Here is a 19881-nt window from a genome sequence, read left to right on the forward strand (position 1 = left end):
GAGGAGCGCACACCTGCAGGACCATCCTTCAGCCGCCGGGCGGCAGCACCCCCTTAGTTATTTACACATTATTTATTTAGGGAATTTATATCACCTGTTTGCACTTATGTAGAAAGTCTGCTTAGACTTACACATTAACATTTATGATACAGAACATCTATTTAGACTGTCTGCTTACACATCTATTTTGACACTAATATATCTTTATAAATACATTTTTTAAAATATTTTTATGTTCTAGGATCTTTCGTATAACACAGAAGCACAGAATCATAGAATCCTTAGACATAGAGGTTTTTATTTTGAACTTATTTTACATACATAATATTATTTCTCAATATATATATTTCTCATATATAAATGAGAGATTGTTCTCTATTTCCATGCCTCACACCCATAGTTACAGGTTTTCACATTTTTTAATGCATCCCAAGATTTTCAGACGTTTTGGGGCTGTGAACCACCTCTTTTGGGACACCCTCACGTAACCCCACGTCCCCCACTCACCTGCTCCTCCGCTGCATCATCGCTGCCCCAATGACATCGAGGTACCCCCAAATGACATCATCGCAACCCTGAGACACACAGACATCCTTCTATTCACCCCAAAAAAATGCCCAAAACACCCAGACCCAGGGCTGGCCCCTTCCCCTCAGGGAGGCTCCGCCACCAGCTGCAAACCTGGGCTGGGGCATCTCTCGAGCAGCACGAGGCGCCTACGACGAGGCACCTGGAAAACAAAAATCCCCAATTATAGCTCAGCATTTTAAAAAATAGCCCGGAAGGGAGTAGAGGAATTCTGTCAGAGGGACAGGACAGGAGCTGAGCTACAGGAGGATTCTGGGGAAGCAGCTCAGCTCCAAACACAGCACAGCCTGCAAAAGCCAGCGCCAGCTCAACTCTTAAAGTCAGGATTAAGTCTAATTGCTACCATTTTGAACACGTTCTTAGTGCAACAGTAAACCTTCTCACTGGTGTTGGGAAATGCCTTGTCTCTTCCCTTTTGTTGAAAAGGTGAGTGTTAGGTTTATATACACCAAATAAAAACACTTACACTATAAAAGTATTTGACTTTGCTCTGGCACTAATTTCACTTGCACAGTTGCAAATTGATACCATAACACTCTCCCTCTCCAAAGTACATAGTTATAATTGGACTACAAGGTTTTCTGTGTGTTACGCAATGAGGAGGGACATCTGGACAGTGGCACTGCCCGAGAGAGATGCCACTGGGCTGCCGGGAAAACGCGCCACTGAAAGCCAAACAGAAATAAAGTACTTCAGAGCACGCCATCTAAATATTGGGGAGGGGGGTGGGGGGGTGGAACCTGTTACATTCAGTTGCCTCTTTTTAAAGCTTTAGAGCAAATACCTTCCTCCATCGCCAGGGCACCTTGTGGCACTTCATCTCCCTTCCCCTCTCTCGTCCCATCAAAGCCCTTGTCGGTCTCTGCTCCGCAGCTCCTTTATCCTCCTCTCCGCATCCAGGGGGTCCCTGCTCGGTTCCTCTCTCACTCACTCATCTCTCCTTTGCTGAGATGCTCTGTCGGGCTCCGGTGCTCCCAGAGCATTTGGCAGGAGCTAGTGTCCCCTGGGTGGGGGAAGCAGGTGTCATGGGGGTCCCAGTGGGATGTGGGGGGGACCGGGGGGGACTCCAGGGGGTCCCAGAGGGTTCTGGGGTGTCCTGGGGGGACCCAGGGGACTCTGGAGTGTTCTGGGGGATGTGTTTGAGGGTCCCAGGGGGAACGCAGGGGGTCCCAGAAGGCTCCAGAGAGTCCTGGGGGAATATGAGGGGTCCATGGGGTCCTGGAGGGCTCCGGGGAGGGGGTGTAGGAGGGTCCCAGGGGGCTCCAGGGGATCCTGGAAGGCACCGGGGGCGCTCTCAGGAGGTGTGGGGGTTCCCAACAGGATATGGGGGGGTAGCAGGAGGCACTCCAGGTGGTCCCAGAGGTCTCTGGGGCGTCCTGGAGGCGATCTGTGGGGTGCTGGAGAGGGTGTGTGAGGGTCCCAGGGGGCTACAAGGAGTCCTGGGGGAATGTGGGGGGTCCCACAAGGGTCCCAGAGAGCCCGGGGGAAGACAAAGGGTCCCAGGGGGTCCTGGAGGACTCTGAGGGGCTCTCATGGGGTTGGGGGGAGGTCGCAGAAGGGTCCCAGGGGGATGTGGGGGATACCGGGGGCGGGCTCCAGTGGGTCCCAGAAGGCTCTGGGGGGCTCTAGGGGATCCTAGAGCAGGTGTCAGAGCGACCCAGAGGGCTCCAGGGGGTCCTGGAGGGGTCCCAGAAGTCTCCAGGGAACCCTGGGGGGCACGAGGGGTCCCAGGAGATCCTGGGGGGCTCTCAGGGGGTGGGGGGGATCCCACGAGGGTCCCACAGAAATGTGGGGGGCAGACGCGGGCCAAAGCCAAAAGCCATTGTCCAGCAGGAGGGGCAGCCCCGCCATGACCTGCTGGACTCATGTCCAGTGCCGGTGGGAGCTTTCGGAGCAGCTCTGGGCGTTGGGCACACTCCTGCCCTGAGTCCGGTGGGTCTTTTAACGATCGTTAGTGACGTTAAGAGCTGTGGTGACAGCCCGCTCTAAGGAGAGAGGGGATTTCTCCATCCCATCCCGCATGGGGTGCCCACGGACCCCCGGGACTTGTGCACTGATGCTCTTTGAACCAATTCCTCAGGGGCACAGGCAGCCAGCCCCCTCCTGGCACAAGACCCAGCTCATGGCAACGCCAGGAGAAGCAGCCTGAAGAAGCCGGCCGTCACCTCCTCGCTGAAGAGACAAGGTAAGCCTTGGCCACACGCCTCGGGACGCTCAGGGACCAGGTGGATGCTCACAGCCCTTCGGTCTGTGCTGCTGTGACCCCTGCGGAGGGGACAGCCAAGCCCTCGCCATCCATCGGTGGCTCTAAGAGGCGAAAATCGGGCTCGGGCAGCTTGGTGTTAGTGGTAGCTGTGTGTCTGGCGTGGCTCGGGGTGTCGGCGTGGCTCTGGTTGGCCATAGACGTGGTCGTTGTTAGAGAAGGACAATGCCAGTGTCCTCCCAGGGTGGCTCTTTGGTGGATTTTTGGCACGGAAAGCTTAAAAAAGTTGGCTTTTGGTAGGGCCGGTGTTGTTATGAGTGGGCAGGTGTTAGTATCACCTAATGCCATAACGTGCTTTCCTGGGTAAAATGAGCAGGTGAATCAGCTCAGACACTGTTGTCAGCTGGTTTCCATTAGTTTTTTGCCACTGCCGGTGTTTGCAGCATCTCTTAATGGCCAGAGCTGCCGGGGGGAACTTGTTGTGGCCAGAGCCGCTGTGGTTTCTAGTGGCAAATCCTTGCTTGGAAGCACAGTCCGGTGAGGGGAGCGTGCCAGCAGTGGAGGAGATGGGAGCTGGGGTCACCCCGGGGAGGTGGTTGTGGGCACCAGCATCATGCCTTGTCTCTGAGCAAATGGCTGTGTGTTTATGTGTGCTCCTACGTGATGGTCGTAGAGGGAAGGGTCAGCCCAATGCCATGAAAACCTGGAAAGCAACTCGGAGCCCTTCAGAGAAAGCCGCTCTCCTTGCTGGTTGTGGTCTGGGCAGGAGCTTGCGTTTAGTGCTTTTGTTCCTCCCAGCTTTAGTTTTGGCCTAGAAAGGGGTACAGATCTCTTCTCTTTCCCCGAGGTAGTGTTGTTCCCGCAGATGCCCACCTGTGCCCCAGGGGATTTCAGTGCTCTGGGCAGGGGGTGAGGAGGTGTCGGGTCCTGCTCTCGGGGATGGGGGCTGTGGAGGCAGCTCCCAGGCGTAATGGTACGGTGGCACTGAGAGCAGAGCGGGTTTCGGAAGTGGATTAAAGCATCCCTGCCTGGGACGGGGAAGGTGGGGGGCCCAGGACCCCCCAGGAATTCTTTTAAGTGCTGCATTCTTCCACCCTAACTGGGATGGGGAGGGGAGGGGGGCACAGCAAGAAGCACACACACACACACAGCAAAAAACAGTCCCCAGGCACAAGGGACCCCCCCAGCGCTAAGGCATTCCCCACTCCCCCCCTTCTTCCTACCCACACACAGGGACCTCACTCATAAGGGCCCCCCCCCATTTTACCCCCACCCAGGGGGGCCCTGAAGCCTAAAGGGGCTCCCCAGACCCCGACTGAGGGGGACCCTGAAGCCCAAAGGGCCCCCTCCCCCCCTTACGCCGCCACCCAGGGGAGGGTCCCACCCCACACACAGTCACAGCTCGATGTTGGTGCTCACCCTCCCACTCAAAAAAAAAAAAAAAAAATCTCAAACACTTGAGACAGCCCTCCCGAGCCCCCACCCAAGGGAAAAAGGCCAAAACAACACCAAACACTCACCACACCAGTCACCTGGAAAACAAAACAACAGTTCAACACCCCACAAGGATAGGAACCCCCGCAAATCACCAGGGCATCCAGGCCCACCCACCCACCATGGCAAGGGGGGCAACACGGCCACACACGGGGCAGACTGGGAGGCATCTGGGGGGGCAAGGTCAGCCTTGAGGCACCCACAAGCTGGGGACTCTCCCCGACCCAGCCAAGGGCAACAACCACTGCACCAAAACACTCCAAATAGAAACACTTTCCACAGGCTAATACTCTATCAGTCACATTATTAACAAAAAAAACCAGCATGGAGCCCCACACCACTATCAAAGACACCAGCAAGAGTCAGACCCGGACCCTGCGGGAGGAAGCAAAGGCCTCAGGGCTCCTGCACCGGGCCAATGACTTCCCAGGGGGGCAGCCGTCCCACAGAGAAAACGCCTCAGACTTCCTCAGTGCCAGGGAAATGGGGCCCTGCCTGGGACAAAATCATCCAGGGGCCAGGGCCTGGGTCTCCCTCCTCCTCCTCCCCGCACCTGCTGAGCTGGAAAACACCCACACCTTGAAACATCCCCCCAGAGCTGGCCGGAAAGGGAATAGTGGCACCACAAGGCCCTCTTCCCCAGGCACACCTTACTGGAAAATAACATCCCCCAGGGAATAATTAATCCTCTCTGTGTCGTCCCCTCCCAAAGCAGGAAACACCTCCCCGACACAGAAGGCGCCCACCCCCTTCATCATCGAGCGGATTCCCAACATCCCCCATCGCAGAACTGCACATCAAATTCCAGGACGGCCACCACAGCGCCAGCCCCACCACCGAGCCCCTCCTCGAGCTCGCCTCACTGGCCACCAATCCCTTCCCCTGACCCCCCCCACCCTGGGGCAAGGGGGCCCAGGACTGCGCCCCACGCACCTGCAGGGACAATAGCGCACCCGCCACTGTTGCTGCTCCGGCACAAACACCTGGAAAATAAAAAAGTGTCATCCCCCCTCACTGGGTGCCTGGAGTCTCCCTGCACCCAGCGTGGCAGGGGGGGAACACCGTGGGGACCCCCCCACCCCGGGCACAGGGGGCTGTTGCGTTAACGGGCAAAACGGTTTTGGCAGAAAATAAACCCCCTTGCGTTCTAACACTCCTCACCCAGGCGGGAGGCCAGGTGCGGCTGGGTTTAAATTCTGAGGGATGCCCAATTCACCACGATCAGCCCAGTCGCATTTAATACATGCAGCTGTTACAATCTGGATACACTAATAGTGGACTGCACCTTCAGTCTAGTCGTGCTCATGAACTAACACGGCCACTCTCTTTGGCCACGTTCCATGAGAAACCGATACAATCAGCTACTTAGTGCAGTTTATTTAAGCAACAGATATATAGGTTTTTATGGTTGCCGGTGATAAATACACTGTCTGCAAAGCACGTGCAAATAAAAGTCTTGTTAATTACACAAAACACACAACAAAGTTATAAACAATACAGCCTGGCTACAAATATAGGGAAAAGACTCTCTATAGGGATTTCTAAGTTTCCCGAGGAAGCATACGGTATAGTCCAAGTCTTACCCACAGTCGTCCCTACGAGGGAGAAGAAAGGCTCAGCCCGTTGACTGTTCCTGGAAGTCAAAGGCAGTCTGTGATGGAGTCCTCCTTGACTTGTTCACAATGGTGTCTTCCCTCATATCCCCCCTTTCTTGGGCTATTTTTATACTATTTTTAACCTTCAAGGTGGAGTTTGAGTGACTCTAGTCATAAATACCTTCATTATGACTGGTGTAAAATTCTCTCGCCTCACATTTAAAGGTGGAGTTTACAAAAAATTCAGGGCAGAGACTCCAGGAGGAGCAGTCGCACCTGGGAGGCGGGTAGCCTTCGGGACAGAGGTGTGTTTTGGCATTATGATGACATCATAATGAGCAAAGTTCACACAAAGGACAGCATTTCATCAAAATTCGACAGACTGTTGGCTCAGAGTAGTAAATATGCAGCTTATCTGTTCCATAGGACCATCCTGTTCCCATATCTGCTGGATTTTCACAGGAAGAGACTGCGGACTCTCCATTCCACTTTGCCCCCCATGTTGCTTTGCAAGCACTATTGTACAGGGAATCACAGATTCTTCCCATCCCAGCTACAGCTATATTCTACCCTAGAAACTTTTTGATTTTATACCTTTCCTTAATGTGTGAACAATGCTCTTATTTTTGATCATTTTAGTAATAACTCCACAGGGGCTCACGCCAAGGGGATTCCCCACAGCCCTGGGTTCAAAGCAGGGGGCTTCACCCAGCCAGGGTTGGGGAGGGTCCAGGGGGGACCCAGGGAGCAGCACCCAGCCCCCTCCCGGGAGGGGGAAAAAGACCACCCCCCCACCCCAAAAGGGGCTCTGTGGGTCCCGACCCACCTGTCCCCATGCTCCAGGGCTCAGCTCCGTCCCGGCGGCTGCTCCGGGGGCTGCGGGGGCGGGGGGAAAGAGATGAGAGAACACAACTCCTTCCCCAGGTCAGGGACGGGGACGGGAGCGGAGACGGGGACGGGAGCGGAGACGGGGACGGGAGCGGAGACGGGAGCGGAGACGGGAGCGGAGACGGGAGCGGAGACGGGAGCGGAGACGGGAGCGGAGACGGGGACGGGACGGGAGCGGAGACGGGAGCGGAGACGGGAGCGGAGACGGGGACGGGACGGGGTCGGAGTGAGGGATGGGGACGGGAACCGTCACGGGACAGGGTCGAGGTCGGGACAGGGATGGGGTGAGGAACCGGGACGGGGCGACGGACCGGGACGAGACAGGGACAGGGACGCACCGCCGACCCCCGCTCCCCACATGGCGCATGCGCAGAAGGCGACGGGCGCTCCCAGGGGGCCGCGCGGCTGGGGCGTGGCTGGGGCGTGTCCGTGGGCGGCCCCAGGGGCGGTGCCTCCCGCCAGGGGCGGAGTGTGTGGTCCGCGCGCGCCGGCCATGCCGCGCTCCCGCCGAGCCGCGCGCCGTGAGTGGGGGCCCGGGCGCGGTGCAGGGCGGGAAGGCGGTGGACCCGGGGTGGGGGGCGGAGGGGCCGGGAGGGACCGGGGAGGCCGCGGCGGAGCTACAGGGATGCGGGGGCCGCCGGGCCGGGCCGGGCCGCACCGCACCGCCCTGCTCTGTCCTGTCCTGCCCTCCCGCAGTGGGGCGCGGGGGCCCGCACGGGCCTTAGAGCCCTCGCAGGCCCCATGGCCCGCGTAGGCCTCGGGCCTCCGGCTTAGTGACGCCCGCGCCGCCTCTCCCCCCTGCGGCCGGACTGACAGGAGCCTGTCACCGCCCCCCGCCCCCATCCGCAGGTGTCCCCGGCAGCGCCCGGGCGGGCTCGCCCGCCAGCGATGAGGAGGCCGGCAGCGAGGTGCTGAGCCACTGCAGCAGCGCCAGCGAGGGGGCCAGCCCCACCGAGGAGGCCGCAGGTGAGCCCCAGGGGCTGCGTCCCTGTCTGCCTCTGTGTGTCCCCCACGAGTGGCGGTGCTGCTGCTGCATCCCCCACCCGTGGGTCCTGCCCTAACCTTCGCGCCCGGGCACTGGTGTGACGTGGGTGCCACCCGGGCAGGGAGCGAGGCGGCGGCTGAGCAAGGCCAGGAGGAGGAGGTGGAGGACAGGCTGAAGGAGCAAGTAGACAACCTCCTGGACAAGAGGTGAGGAGCGGCTGTCACCCCCCGTGGGCATGCCTGGCCCGCTGCCCCGTACCTACCATCACTGCCAGCCACAGGCAGGACCATGCCTTGTCCCGGGCCACCCCACCCCATGACCTCCCGTGGTCTCTCGCAGTGCCAAGACACGGCAGGCGGCACTGCAGAGTCTGCGCCTGGCCTTCTCCTCCAAAACCCTCTCCGAGTTCCTGCTGGAGCGCCGCCTCACGCTCACTGACTGCCTGGAGAAGTGTCTCAAGAAAGGTCTGGGCGCAGGCAGGCACTGGGACTGGGGGTGGCAGGGCCGGTGCCCAGTCTCTAAGGGAGGTCTCTCATGCTGCCCACAGGTAAAGGGGAGGAACAGGCGCTGGCAGGCACTGTCCTCACCCTCCTCTGCCTCCAGATGGGCTCTGGCCCGGAGGGGGAAGAGGTGTTTCGCAGCCTGAAGCCCCTGCTTGTCAGTGTCCTGACAGACAGCACGGCCAGCACTGGCGCCCGGCAGAGCGTAAGGCCTGGCCCCTTTCCTCTTGGGCATGGGGCGGGGAACTCAGTGGTGGGGAGAGCCCAGGCGATGCCTTGGGGGCCCCTGCAGTCACGGGAGGGCAGCAGGATTGGGTGCTGTGGGGAGCTGTGGGGTAAAGCAGGGGCACCCTGACCCCGCTTCCCCTTGGGAGGGTGCTGGATCTGGCCCAACACTGCCTCCTCTGACTGCCTTTTCCCCACGTGTCTCGCCAGTGTGCCACGGCCCTGGGCATGTGTTGCTACATTGCTGCGGCTGACCTCAAGGTAACTGCGCCTGGGTGTCATCTGTACCCCTGCCAGAGGGCCTATGGTGCCAGGGCACCTTGGAGCTGAGCTGGGGAAGGGGCACAGGGATATCAGTGACAGTCCAGGCCCCTTCCCTGGGCAGTATGGAGCTGAGCTGAGTGGGGACGCCCACCTTGCAGAGATGGGGTGTCATGGGTGGAGGAGTCCCCCTTGCCCTGGAGAGCTCCTGGTGCCCCTGGGATGGATGGGTCCCCTTCAGTCCCCAGTGCACGGCTTCACTTCAGCAACTTCCTGGCAGCTGTGGTCTGACGGTCAGGTTTCCCCCCTCCAGGACCTGGTCTCATGCCTGTCCTGCTTGGAGGGCATTTTCAGCTCCCCCAGTGCAGGCGAGGGGGGCTCAGCACCCGCCCAGCATGGCCCTCTACACTGCAGCGCACTCCAGTCGTGGTCCCTGCTCCTCACCATCTGTCCCCCCTCCCACATCAAGAGTGTCTTGGACAAGTGAGTGGGGCTTGGTGGGGTGCAGGGGCTGCTATGGGGCAGACAGCTGCAGAGGGGGGAGCCCCTGGAGTGGTACCTGACCTCCCTGACTGCACTCCTGCCTTCCTGTCCCAGTTGCTGGCTGAAGCTGCCCCCACTGCTGTCCAGCAGCAGTGTCGCGCTGCGCATCCTGGCCGGGGAAACCATCGCACTGGTCTTCGAGCTGGCCCAGGACATGGAGGTACTGCGGGGCACTGCAGCGGTAGGTGGTAGCGGGTGGGTAGGCAGCAGAGCAGCAGGGAGCTGCTGGCATGGGCACCCTCCCCTTGCCCTGCTGAGCTGGCACTGATGTCATTGGGACGCTCCAGGCTGGTGTCACCAGTGGGTGCCCAGGCAGAGGGTCTGGCCCCAGTGATCCCTCAGCACTGTCCTGGTGATGGCAGCGGTGAGCAGTGCTCAGAGCTGCATCCTCTTCAAACCCCCCTGTTTTTTTGGCAGGAAGACTTGTGCCACCAAGATACAGAGTTCCTGTGTGCCCAACTCAAGGTTCTGGCTACCGAGAGTAACAAGTACCGAGCCAAGACAGACCGAAGGAAGCAGCGCTCCATCTTCCGGGACATCCTGCGCTTCATCGAGGTACCGGAGGCTGGCAGTGCCCTTCCCTGCCGAACCCCTGGCTGTGCAGCTGCTGCCCAGCTGCCTGGCGATTCCCCCTCTCTCTGTGAGAGCCAGGGGATGCACAGGGCTGGCACCCAGATTATTGCTGGTGCTCCTCTCTCCACTCAGAGCGGGGAGTACCAGGAGGAGACGATCCGATTTGGCCTGGAGTGCATGTACCTGGACAGCTGGGCACGCCAGAGGACCTACCAAGCCTTTAAAGAGGTGCTGGGCTCCGGTATCTGCCACCACCTCCAGGTAGGGTCTGGGCGGCTGCACTGGGGGTGCTGGGCTGGTGCCAGTGGGTGCTGACAGGCCCCTGCTTCCACAGAACAACGAGCTGCTACGGGAGATCTTCGGCCTCGGGCCCCCCTTGGTGCTGGATGCGGCCGCTCTGAAAGCCAGCAAGGTCTCCCGCTTCGAGAAGGTGAGTGTCTCCACAAAGGTTTGTGCCCGCAGTCCCCTCCCGTGCCACGGTGGGCTTCAGCCAAGCGCCTGAGTGTGGTGGGCACCAGTGGGGAGGTGGGCAGAGGGGCAGTCCCTAACCCATATCTCCTTCCCTCCACTCCCAGCACCTCTACAACTCGGCTGCCTTCAAAGCCCGCACGAAAGCCCGGAGCCGGGTGCGGGACAAGCGGGCGGACGTGCTGTGACGGGCAGAGGGGGGCAGAGCCCCCAGCCCACCTGGACTCCAGACCCAGCACTGTGAGGGGCAGGTGCCCCCAGCCCTCGGGCTTTTATTCATGTACAGCAGAGTATTTAATGCCTGGAGCTGCCCCGCCAGGGGCTGCCCCCTCTTTTATTTTTTTAACCAAAAACAAAAAAGAAGGATAAAAGAAGAGTGGGAGGGGTGGCATGCTGCTGTGTGCCCACTCTGTGGCTGGGGCTCTGTGTGGCACGGTGGGAGGGGGGTCTCACAGGGCTCCTGCAGCCCCTTTCACAGGCAGGGCTCATGTCCCTCCTCCCCAGTCCCATGGGGGCACTGGGGTAGCCTGGCACAGCCTGAAGGGCTGGGTGGGAGGGCAGAGCCACGCAGGGCTGCGGGGCAGCTGGCCCTCGTGTCAGTGCCTAGGGCAGGAGTGCTCCCCCGGCTCCCCCTTACCACGCTGGGCACAGCCCCTGCCTCCCCGCAGCCGGTCTGGCACCCAGGGGTGGTGGCAGAGCAGCGTGGGGTGGCAGTCGCTGCCCAGCCCTGCCAGCTGCCCGCCCTGAGCCCTTTTCCAGCCAAATGCTTTATATGAAATAGTCCTCTTGTGGGAAATTAATTACAGGGGGGTGGCACAGCGGGCGAGTCCTGGTGCTGCCCATGCAGCCTCAGGGGCCGCTGCCCGGGCAGGCAGGGGGCCACGCCAGCTGGGAGTGCTTGTCACTCTGGGAATGTGTCTATGGTGGTGGTTTTCTAAGACTTTGATTACAGGAGGTAATTAAAAGGCTAATTGGAGGGTGCCTTGTGCCTTGTTGTGAAGAGGAAGGGCTGTCACTGGGGTGTGTGCCAGTCCTTGCAGCCCTGATTCTTTCTCTCACAGCTTCAGGTGGGGGCCAGCATTGTCCCCCCCACCCCCTGCGCCCCGTGCGGCAATGCTGCCAGGTCTGAGCAGGATGGAGGCGTGGGTAGAGCTGCCCACTCCCCCCTCCCGCCCTTCGGTGCCCCTTGCTGTGGTGGCCTGGTGCCCGTGGCAGGGCCGGGAGCAGGTCAGCGGTGCCCACCGGGCTCAGCGCTGGCGTTGAGGCGAGCCCAGAGCTGCCTGCTGGCTACCCGCAGCTGGCGCACGTCGTCCTCCTGGCTCTCTAGCCACTGGGCCAGCGCCCGCACCGACTGGCTCTGCAGGACTGCAGGGAGAGGATGGGGACAGGCTGGGGAGGGGTGGCCTGGCGCTCCCACAGTCCCCCTGGCGCACACACCCCCCCAGTGCCACCTACCACTCAAGTAGACGGCCAGCGTGGCCAGGACCAGGCTCGCCAGTGCCAGGAGCCCCAGCAGGGCCAGGAGCAGGGGGTGGCTGGGGCCAAGGCAGGGGCAGGGGCCAGCAGCGGGCATGGGGCGCAGGGTGGGCAGGAGTGGCAGGGGCCTGGGGGACGTGGGGCGAGGTGGGAGCCGGTGCAGGCTGCGGGAGGGAGCCGGGCCGTTGCCTGTGGGCAAGGAAGAGAAGGAGTCAGAGCCCAGCCCCAGGCATGGCCGGGTCTGGCATGGGCCCCTCTGACCCTGCTCTCACCCTCTACACCCTTGTGCCCGCCTGAGGCCCAGTGCAGGTCGCTGATGGACTCCACGGGGCGCAGGCTGATGGTTCCAGGCTCACTGCTGTCAGGGTCCCCAGGTTCTGCGGGCGCTGCACCCTCGGCCTTTCCCATGCTGTCTGCTGGGAGCAGAGGCAGAGCGTGAGCGTGGGCCCTGCCTGCCCTGGGCACCCCTGTGGTGACCAGACCCCTCCTGGAGCTGACCCTGGCTTTGACTCGAGCCCTGTGCTGTGCTGGGGTGGGCAGCCAACGCCGGTGTTCCCTTGGCACAGCCCTGCGGCTGCTGGCGGGCAAGCACTGGCTGCAACCCCCCAGTCCCAACGCTGTCATCGGAGCAGTTAGCAGGCACCTGGTGGCCACGATCCCAGAACCTCATTAGTGGGGCTGGAATCTGGCCCTGGCTTGGGGGCAGGAATGTGCCATCCCCCCAGCCTGGGTAGCTCAGGTAGCGCGGGGCTGGCTGGGGCTCCCCGGGCCAGCTGGGAGCCGTCGGGCAGGGCCAGGGCAGTGCCGGCTCTGGTCTGCGGCATGGCTTGGCTTGCCCCATGGGCACCGTGCTCACACGCTGCTTAGGGATGCAGGGATGGAGATGTGGGGCACATGCTGTACCAGGGGGTCCTGCTGTCCACCATCCAGGTGGGCATGTTCCCCATGGGAGCAAGAGGGCTTTTGGGGAGCAGGCATGGCTCTGTCACCCTCCCGGGAAGTGGCCATGCCTACGCTGGGGCAGAGGGAAAGGATTTTTTTCTGGGTGTTTGCATGTTTTTCAGTAGTGGGCAGGGCCCGGGTGCTGTGCCAGCAGTGGAGCAGGGCAGAGTGGCACCGTGCCCACTCCCAATCCCTCCCGGGGTCAGCAGCATGTTGCAGGGCAGTGTGGCGCCGCACCGCTGCCGTCAGGGTGGTGCGTGCCGCCAGCAGGGCTGGCAGGCATCAGGGCTGGGGGTCCTCAGCTGGTGCCCAGGGTACCCCCAGAGCCTCCCCAGGGCCCTGCCCTTGGCTGGGGGCTGACCCACGGGTACCCCCATCACCCCTGCATCTGCTCCCCACAGTTGGGGGCACTGCTGGCCATGTAGGTTTGGTGCAGGGGTCTCTGCCAGCCACCTGTCTGCCCCCTCCCCAAACCCTGCTGCCTGCGCCCACAGCCCTCCAAGACCCCCTTCTTCCCTGGGGCAGGCATCTCTGCCCACAGCCCCTGCAGTGGAGGGCAGGGTTTGGCCGCTGTTTCCATCCCAACCCCACGGCCCTGTGCCGCCCCGTGCCACCCGATCCCCCCCGGGGTGCCAGGGCCCCCGCCAGCCCCCAGCCCACTCCCCAGCCTACCTTCTCCAGCCTCCCTGGGCATGGCTCCCTGCGCCTGGGCGGCGTGAGTGGGCAGCAAAGCGGTGTGGGGCCCCCGGGAGCTGGGCACTGGGATCCTAGTGTGCCAACTGCGCCGCTTAAAATAGGACAGTGAGAAACACGGTGGAGGGGGAGTAAAAATAGCCGTGGGGAGGAGGGGGACCAGCGGCGTGGTCAGGGCTGCCGGCAGCACGGTGCCAGTGTGGCGAAGGCAGAGCAGCCTATGGCAGTGCCCCGTGTCCCCTTCCCAGCGTAAAGGGGCTGCCAGGTCACCATGGGATAGGGGTGACCGCAGGGCAGAGCCTGCATGGGGAAACTGAGGCACAGGTGGGCCCAGCTGGAGCCAAACTGGGGTCTCTGCTGCCTCCTGGCAGCAATGGCAATTGTGCCCAGCCTGCGGGTACCATGGAGCCCCCCCAGATTTACCTGCAAGGACAGCTGTCCCAGAAGGATTTATTTAAGTTAGCGAGACCATAGGCAGCCCCAGGCAGCAGCACTGCTGGGGTTGGGGACCATTGCGGTCCCCGACCCTGGTCACCAGCCCCACGTGCCCCGTGGTAGGCAGGTGTCAGCGGGCGGGAGGTTGTTGTGCCCGTAGAAGCTGTGATCATGGGTGGGCGATAGGCAGGAGGTGGCAGGGCCGGGCTTGACTCGCTGGGCACAGCCCTCGCCGGCCCAGCCGCGGTAGCAGTGGCAGCGGAAAGCAGCCGTCGGGCTGGTGCCAGGGCCAAGGTGCAGGAGGCTGCCCAGGTCGTGGGGCTGCCGGCGCACGCAGCGCCCGTGCCCATGGCACTGCCCGTAGCTGCACTCCCAGGCTGCTGCCGTCACGTTGGCCACGTAGGGACCCAGGGTGGACACAAGGTAGTGGCGCAGGCTGGCACAGCTCTCCTGGGGGGGGAAGCACCAGTCAGAACCCGCCCTGGCACTGGGGTCCCTCCGGCCACCCTTCCCTGGTGAGCACAGGGGATGTGGCCATCCCGTATGTCCCATGCCTGTGCCACCTCCTGCTGCCCACCACGTGCCGGCTCTGGTGCTGGTGCAACGAGGGGCCGTACTCACAGCCGAGCGGGAGTATGACATGTCTCCCCAGAGCACAAGTCCAGCTGCACCCAGCGCTGCGCTCTCCCCGATGGTGTGCACCAGGTCAGCCTGCCGGGGACAGAGAGAGACATTACCGAGCTGGGGGGCACAAGACATGCCCCGGCATGCCCACCACCCCAGGCCTGTGGCACTTACCAGCTCCAGAAATTGGGGTGAGCGGCGGAAGGAGAGGCGGGAGTAGGCAACCACGGGCAGGAGGCCGTTGGCCCCAAAGTTGGCCACCCGCAGGGCCTCGCGCAGGCGGTGGTGCACATAGCGGTGGCGCAGGGCAGGTGGCAGCGCCGGCGGCAGGTAGATGCTGGGGTAGAGGGCGGAGGAGGCAGCCCAGAGCCAGCCCAGCTGGTTGTTCCGCCGCACCTCCACCAGCCGGCACTGCCCGGTGTAGTTGGCCTCCTTGGCCCAGTTGGTGTTGAAGCAGTCAGGGAAGCGGTAGAAACCCCAAAGTCCCCCCGGGCGCAGGGTCCGGCCCAGCAGAAGCGTCTCCTCCATCAGAGCCTGCGCCGCCTGCTCAAACTCCTGCCGGGCCAGCTTTAGCCGCCGCTGCACCGGCAGGAGGCCATGCCGGTCCCGCACCCACTGCTCCGAGGCCACCCGGTAAATCCTCTTGGCCCCCCAGTTTTGGGCCCAGAGGGGCCTCCACTCCTCCCAGTCCACCACGGCCAGGCCATGGAAAGTGGGACGCAGGAGGTGGTCAATGTCCCTGGCCACCCTGGCAAGGTGGGCATCAAGGGGGATGCGCTGGGGGATGCCCCCATTGCGGGGGACGCCCTGCCGTGACAGGTAGGGGTACAGCCCGAACTTGTTCTTGTAGAAGATGGTGATGTTCTGGCCGGCGAAGTGGCTGTCCTGGTTCTCCATGATGCCATAGTCACCGAGGGGCAGCCCCACACCAAAGCGGCGCTGGCAGCGGCCGGTGGGGATGTTCCACACCACGGCAAAGGGCTGGCCACCTGCCAGGGGCTCCGGTGCTGGGCTCTCCCCGCCGGCCGTGGCCAGCACCAGGCAGGCCCACAGCACCAGCGCCAGCACCATCCTGTGTCGCCGGCTGCCCGTGGGGCTGGCACCCTGTGGGGAAAGGAGAGCGGTGGGACATGAGGTGGTGGGGTGCAGCAGGCACCCCAGCCATGCCAGCGCTGCCGCCCCAGCCTGTGGTGCCCTGGGATCAGCCATGGGGGCTGGGCTGCCCCACAGGCACATGCTGCCCACCCCAAAATCCCACGGAATTCAGCAAACTTGGGTGTTTCAGACACCTCCTGCCTCACCGCTGCCAGCGGGCACCTGTGCCTGCTGTGCCCCACTGCCCAGGGCCCCAGCCATGGCATGACTCTGCTGTGGCACTGCAAACTGCTGACCTCCTGTGCCTCAGTTTCCCCGCCAGCTCATGGTGACCGGCACTGTGACCCCTTCTTCCCCATTTTGTATCAGGGCCGAGCCATGCCAGGCACCCTGACAAAGGGCTGAACCCCCCGAGATGCATGGTGGAGCCAGAGGGGCAGCTCTGTGTCTCCCAGCTCAGGCAAGAGCCGGAGGGGGCCGGGTGCCCCTGCCTGGTGCCAGCCAGCCGCCTGGGGCAAGGGGATTAGTAAGGGGATGGGCGTGAGGGCTGCATGACACAGCAAGGACAGCGCTAATCCCCCCCGGCACAGGGCCCGGCTGCTCTCCATGACCTTCCCGCTACGGTGCCTCCGGCCCTTGCTGCCACCAGCTGCCTGGGGGGGCCGGGCCACCTGGCCCCGTCATGGTGCAAGGCAGGGGACCTTGCAGCCCACACTGTCCTGCCCTGCTCCCCACAGTGCCCCTCCAGCCATTGTGTGCCCCGGTTTCCCCAGGCTGCTCAGCCGCAATGGCAGACGCGGCATGCCGTCAACCCCAGCTGCCCCCTAGCGAGTCGCACTGGTGGGACTGGGTGGCGCTCCTGGGACCAGTCCCAAGCCCACAGCCTGGGGTGGGCCTGGCTCCCTGCCACATTCGTGGTCCCAGGGCCCCGGCCAGGTGACCCGGGGGCCAGGTGGGAGCGGAGCCAGCGTGCCCGAACAGGGCAGGGTGTGGGAACCACCTCACGCCGGCAGCGGGGCCAGGGGAAAGTGGGGAGCTGGTGCCAGTCCCAAAGAACGGCAGGCAGTCAGGCAGCGCCAGGGCAGGCAGCCCCCGTCCGTGCCACTTTTAATCACCGGCTCAGGGTCCCAGCCCCTCATATGTCCTTCTTCATCCAGAAGATGGGCAGCCCTTTGGCATCGCGGTGGGGGGTCTCCAGGAGGCTCTCTCCACTGCTCTCGGCCAGCACCCCCCTTGCCCAGACTACAGTGGGCGGTGGGGGTGGCGGGGGGGCAGCAGGAGGCGGGAGGGGAGGCGGGGGGGTGGAGGGCACCCTTGGCCTGGTGATGGTGGCGGTGGCAGTGCCAGGAATGGTGGAGAAGAGCCGCAGCACCTCAGCAGGTATGGCAGGGCTAAGGAAGGCCACGCTCTGCACCGGCTCGCCCAGGGCGTAGCCCAGGTGGGCGTAGAAATGCTGCTTATCATGGGTGGTGAGGTGCAGGCAGCGGAAGCCCCGGGCCCGGGCCCACCGCTCGGTGGCCTCCATCAGCCGCCGCCCGTAGCCCTGGCCCCGCAGTGCCCGGGCCACCACCACGCTCTCCACGAAGAGGTCGCGGGGACGGCCAGCTACACGGGAGAGCCGGACATGGCCCACGAGCTGGCAGGGACCCTCCCTGGCAGCAGGACCCTCGGCGCGGCCCTGGCTCCGCAGCAGCAGCAGGCAGGCGGGGAAGGCATCTGAGGAGCGCTGGAGCGTGTGGAGCCGCGACGCCCGGCTCTTCCCCCACTCCTCGCCCAGCAGCTTGGCGCAGGCCTCCAGCAGCTCCGGCCTCTGGTGCAGGGGGACCAGGCTGAGCTCCTCCGACACAGAGCCCATTCTTCTCACTGATGGGAGACCAAGCAGGCGACAGCTTAGAGGCGGCGGGGGACAGACCATGTGTTCCCTCAGTCCCGGCACGGGCGTGACTCCCTGGTGGCACAGCTGGATTGGATCACGGGGGTCAGCAGCAGGTCCGAGGTTGAATGATGGCACCATGGCAGAAAAGCAGCACACGGTGCCGGCTCCAGACACACATGCCATGAGACCCACGGGCAGGTCTGGCATCGCTGAGCCTGTGGAGGGGCAGGGGCAGGAGGCACAAGGCTGGCCTTGCCCCCTCCCCAGACCTGCCACCAGCTCCTGCCACCTGAACACCTGCCTGAGACCAGCCAGCTTGTCACGCATGTGTCCCCAACCTGCGAGAGAGGGCTGCAGCACCATGGAGCTGAGCAGATCCCAGTCATGCCGCACCAGTGCAGGGGCTCAGGGGGCCATGCCAGCCCCCAAGGGACCAGGAGCCCCTGCTACAACCAGTGAGCGGTGGGGATCCCTCTCCCGGCCTGGTGGCTGTTCCCCTTGAGAAGGAGAAGCCGCAGGCAGCAGGCAGGAGGAACTGCCGTGCTGGCTTACAAGCTGGGGTTGAGCAAACTGCTCTGCTTCCCCCTCTGGGGGTGGAGGGCCCAGCCCTGCCCCCCACACCCTTGGGGTGCCACCCAGAGTCACTCCCCCAGCTCCAAGACCCCTGACTCCCAGCACAGCCTGCACTCCCCCACTTCAGAGGCCAGGCAGCACCCCAAGGCCCCACTGACACCCCCAGGCTGGTGAAGCTTTTCCTTCTGTCTCTCCAGCAAACCCATGCTGGGACCCTGCCAGCACCCCTCTGCACTCGGGGGGGGCCCTGAGTGGAGGGAGAAGCCCCCCAACACCTGCCTTCCTGCCTGCTTCTGCCTGCAGCTCCCTGCCAAGCTTCCCCCACCCCAGTACCCAGTTTGCCCACCATGCCTGCCCCTCTCCAGCCCCTCTCCAGGAGTACAGGGCTGCCCACCCTCGCTGCTGCACACCGTACCTGCCACTCACCCTGCTCACACGCACCCTGCTCATACACGCCATGCTCACACTCACCCTGCCTGCTGCTGCCGGCTCCTGCGCTCTCAGTGTCTGCGCGGTAGCGCGGCAGGAAGCAACCCAGGCTCATGGCCAACCGCAGTGCCTGGTTCTGCTTCCCTGGTGTGAATGACACGTTTGTCCAGGGCCCACCCCCGCCAGCACACAAACCAGACTGCTCCCCCACACAGGGTGCCCACCCTGCCTGCACCCCCTCCATCACTCTAAACAACACTGCACCCACACGTGGTGCACAAACCTGAACAGCACGACCCAGCTGATCACTGTCACCACTGCATGGCTGCACCTCCTGAACACGTGGACCCCAATCCATCACTGATCCATCACTGACCCCATCATTGACCTATCACCTACCCATCATTGACCCCACCACTGACCCATCATGACACATCATTGGTCCCATCACTGACCCCATCATTGACCCACCATTGACCCTATCATCGATCCATCATGACCCATCATTGACCCCAGCACTGACCCAGCACTAACTCATCAAAACTCATCACTGACCCCATCACTGACCCATCATTGAACGACCTATTGACCCCAGCACTGACCCAGAAAGATCCACCACTGACCCATCATGACCCATCATTGACTCCATCACTGACTCCATCATTGACCCACCATTGACATCATCATTGACCCCAGCAGTGACCCACCAAGACCCATCACCGGACCCCATCATTGACCCCATCGCCCACACACCACTGACCCACCATGACCCCTCTCTTCCTCCCCTTTTCCCCTCCCCGCTCCCCGGCCCGGCTCGCCCGTACCGCTCTGCCGGCCCCGCCGCCTGCGCCACTTCCGCCCTCCAGCGCTCACTTCCGCCCCGGCCGCAGGAAGCGCGCCCCCTGGCGGGCGGAGGCCCGCCCACCGCCTGTGCGCATGCGCAGTGCGGCGCGGGGCGCGATGGCTGGTACCGCCGTCGTGGCGGGCCCCGCCGTCCCCGGCCGCCAGCCGGCCTCTCGCCCCGCTCCCGCCCGGCCACACGCACCCCGTCCCCGGCCGCGCCGCCCCCGGGGCGCCGCCGACCCGCGGCAGCACGGGCGGGGGAGCGGGGGCGTCCCCCCTCCCTGGTACCAGCCGAGGGCGGGTGGAACCCGGCCCTGCCGCCCCGGCAACGGCAACCAGGGGTTGGGGTTTGAAGGAGCCGCGGCGACTTAATGTCGTTTAGACACTGTTCTGTCGGCTGGTGAGCCCTCCTTGCCCTGTAAGGGGAAAAAGAAGGAAACCCGAGGGCTGAAGTATAAACGGGTTTAATAGAACAAGGCTAAATAATCGACATAAAGAGCCAATATTGGTCCCGAAACCTGCATGAAATATACGAGGACACCCAGCCCATCCCACCAGCAGAAAGCTGTGCG

The 19881-nt window shown here is 63.0% G+C and overlaps 4 protein-coding genes and 1 long non-coding RNA gene across 14 annotated transcripts; 1 reads left to right on the forward strand and 4 right to left on the reverse strand.

Annotated features, from left to right (window-relative positions):
- Positions 1–222: 222 nt before the first annotated feature.
- LOC141749392 (uncharacterized) lies at positions 223–7138 on the reverse strand. The gene is made up of 5 exons (XR_012589346.1): positions 6707–7138; positions 5869–5918; positions 5219–5268; positions 1373–4846; positions 223–1253 (listed from the first exon to the last, which is right to left on the reverse strand). It is a non-coding gene; the product is annotated as an uncharacterized LOC141749392 (long non-coding RNA).
- A 53-nt stretch (positions 7139–7191) lies between these two features.
- IFRD2 (interferon related developmental regulator 2) lies at positions 7192–11298 on the forward strand. Of its 2 annotated transcripts, XM_074602784.1 has the most exons (12): positions 7192–7289; positions 7618–7734; positions 7875–7959; positions 8093–8217; positions 8301–8458; positions 8689–8739; positions 9053–9222; positions 9337–9442; positions 9700–9837; positions 9988–10116; positions 10190–10285; positions 10431–11298. In XM_074602784.1, the coding sequence occupies exons 1-12, from the start codon at positions 7262–7264 to the stop codon at positions 10509–10511; spliced, it is 1284 nt and encodes a 427-aa protein (XP_074458885.1). In that variant the 5' UTR covers positions 7192–7261; the 3' UTR covers positions 10512–11298. The 2 variants fall into 2 exon arrangements, with proteins under 2 accessions (XP_074458885.1, XP_074458886.1); XM_074602785.1 differs by lacking the exons at positions 7875–7959; positions 8093–8217 and having other exon boundaries at positions 7202–7289; positions 10431–10571.
- LSMEM2 (leucine rich single-pass membrane protein 2) lies at positions 10621–13533 on the reverse strand. Of its 6 annotated transcripts, none has more exons than XM_074602792.1 (4): positions 13414–13533; positions 12072–12212; positions 11779–11988; positions 10621–11688 (listed from the first exon to the last, which is right to left on the reverse strand). In XM_074602792.1, exons 1-4 carry the CDS (start codon positions 13433–13435, stop codon positions 11552–11554), a joined length of 510 nt encoding a protein of 169 aa, XP_074458893.1. In that variant the 5' UTR covers positions 13436–13533; the 3' UTR covers positions 10621–11551. The 6 variants fall into 6 exon arrangements, with proteins under 6 accessions (XP_074458893.1, XP_074458892.1, XP_074458891.1 ...); XM_074602791.1 differs by having other exon boundaries at positions 10623–11688; positions 12072–12215; positions 13414–13511; XM_074602790.1 differs by having other exon boundaries at positions 11295–11988.
- Positions 13534–13871: 338 nt separating this feature from the next.
- HYAL3 (hyaluronidase 3) lies at positions 13872–19330 on the reverse strand. Of its 4 annotated transcripts, XM_074602938.1 has the most exons (5): positions 19291–19330; positions 16704–17451; positions 14668–15597; positions 14491–14580; positions 13872–14319 (listed from the first exon to the last, which is right to left on the reverse strand). In XM_074602938.1, exons 2-5 carry the CDS (start codon positions 16725–16727, stop codon positions 13966–13968), a joined length of 1398 nt encoding a protein of 465 aa, XP_074459039.1. In that variant the 5' UTR covers positions 16728–17451; positions 19291–19330; the 3' UTR covers positions 13872–13965. The 4 variants fall into 4 exon arrangements, with proteins under 4 accessions (XP_074459039.1, XP_074459037.1, XP_074459038.1 ...); XM_074602936.1 differs by lacking the exons at positions 16704–17451; positions 19291–19330 and adding an exon at positions 18750–18873 and having other exon boundaries at positions 13966–14580; XM_074602937.1 differs by lacking the exon at positions 19291–19330 and having other exon boundaries at positions 13966–14580; positions 16704–16821.
- On the reverse strand, positions 16724–17443 carry NAA80 (N-alpha-acetyltransferase 80, NatH catalytic subunit). The gene has a single exon (XM_074602940.1). It carries the CDS (start codon positions 17441–17443, stop codon positions 16724–16726), a length of 720 nt encoding a protein of 239 aa, XP_074459041.1.
- Positions 19331–19881: the final 551 nt, after the last annotated feature.

This window comes from Larus michahellis, chromosome 10 (genome assembly GCF_964199755.1).
Source record: "Larus michahellis chromosome 10, bLarMic1.1, whole genome shotgun sequence".
NCBI classification, from domain to species: Eukaryota; Metazoa; Chordata; class Aves; order Charadriiformes; family Laridae; genus Larus; species Larus michahellis.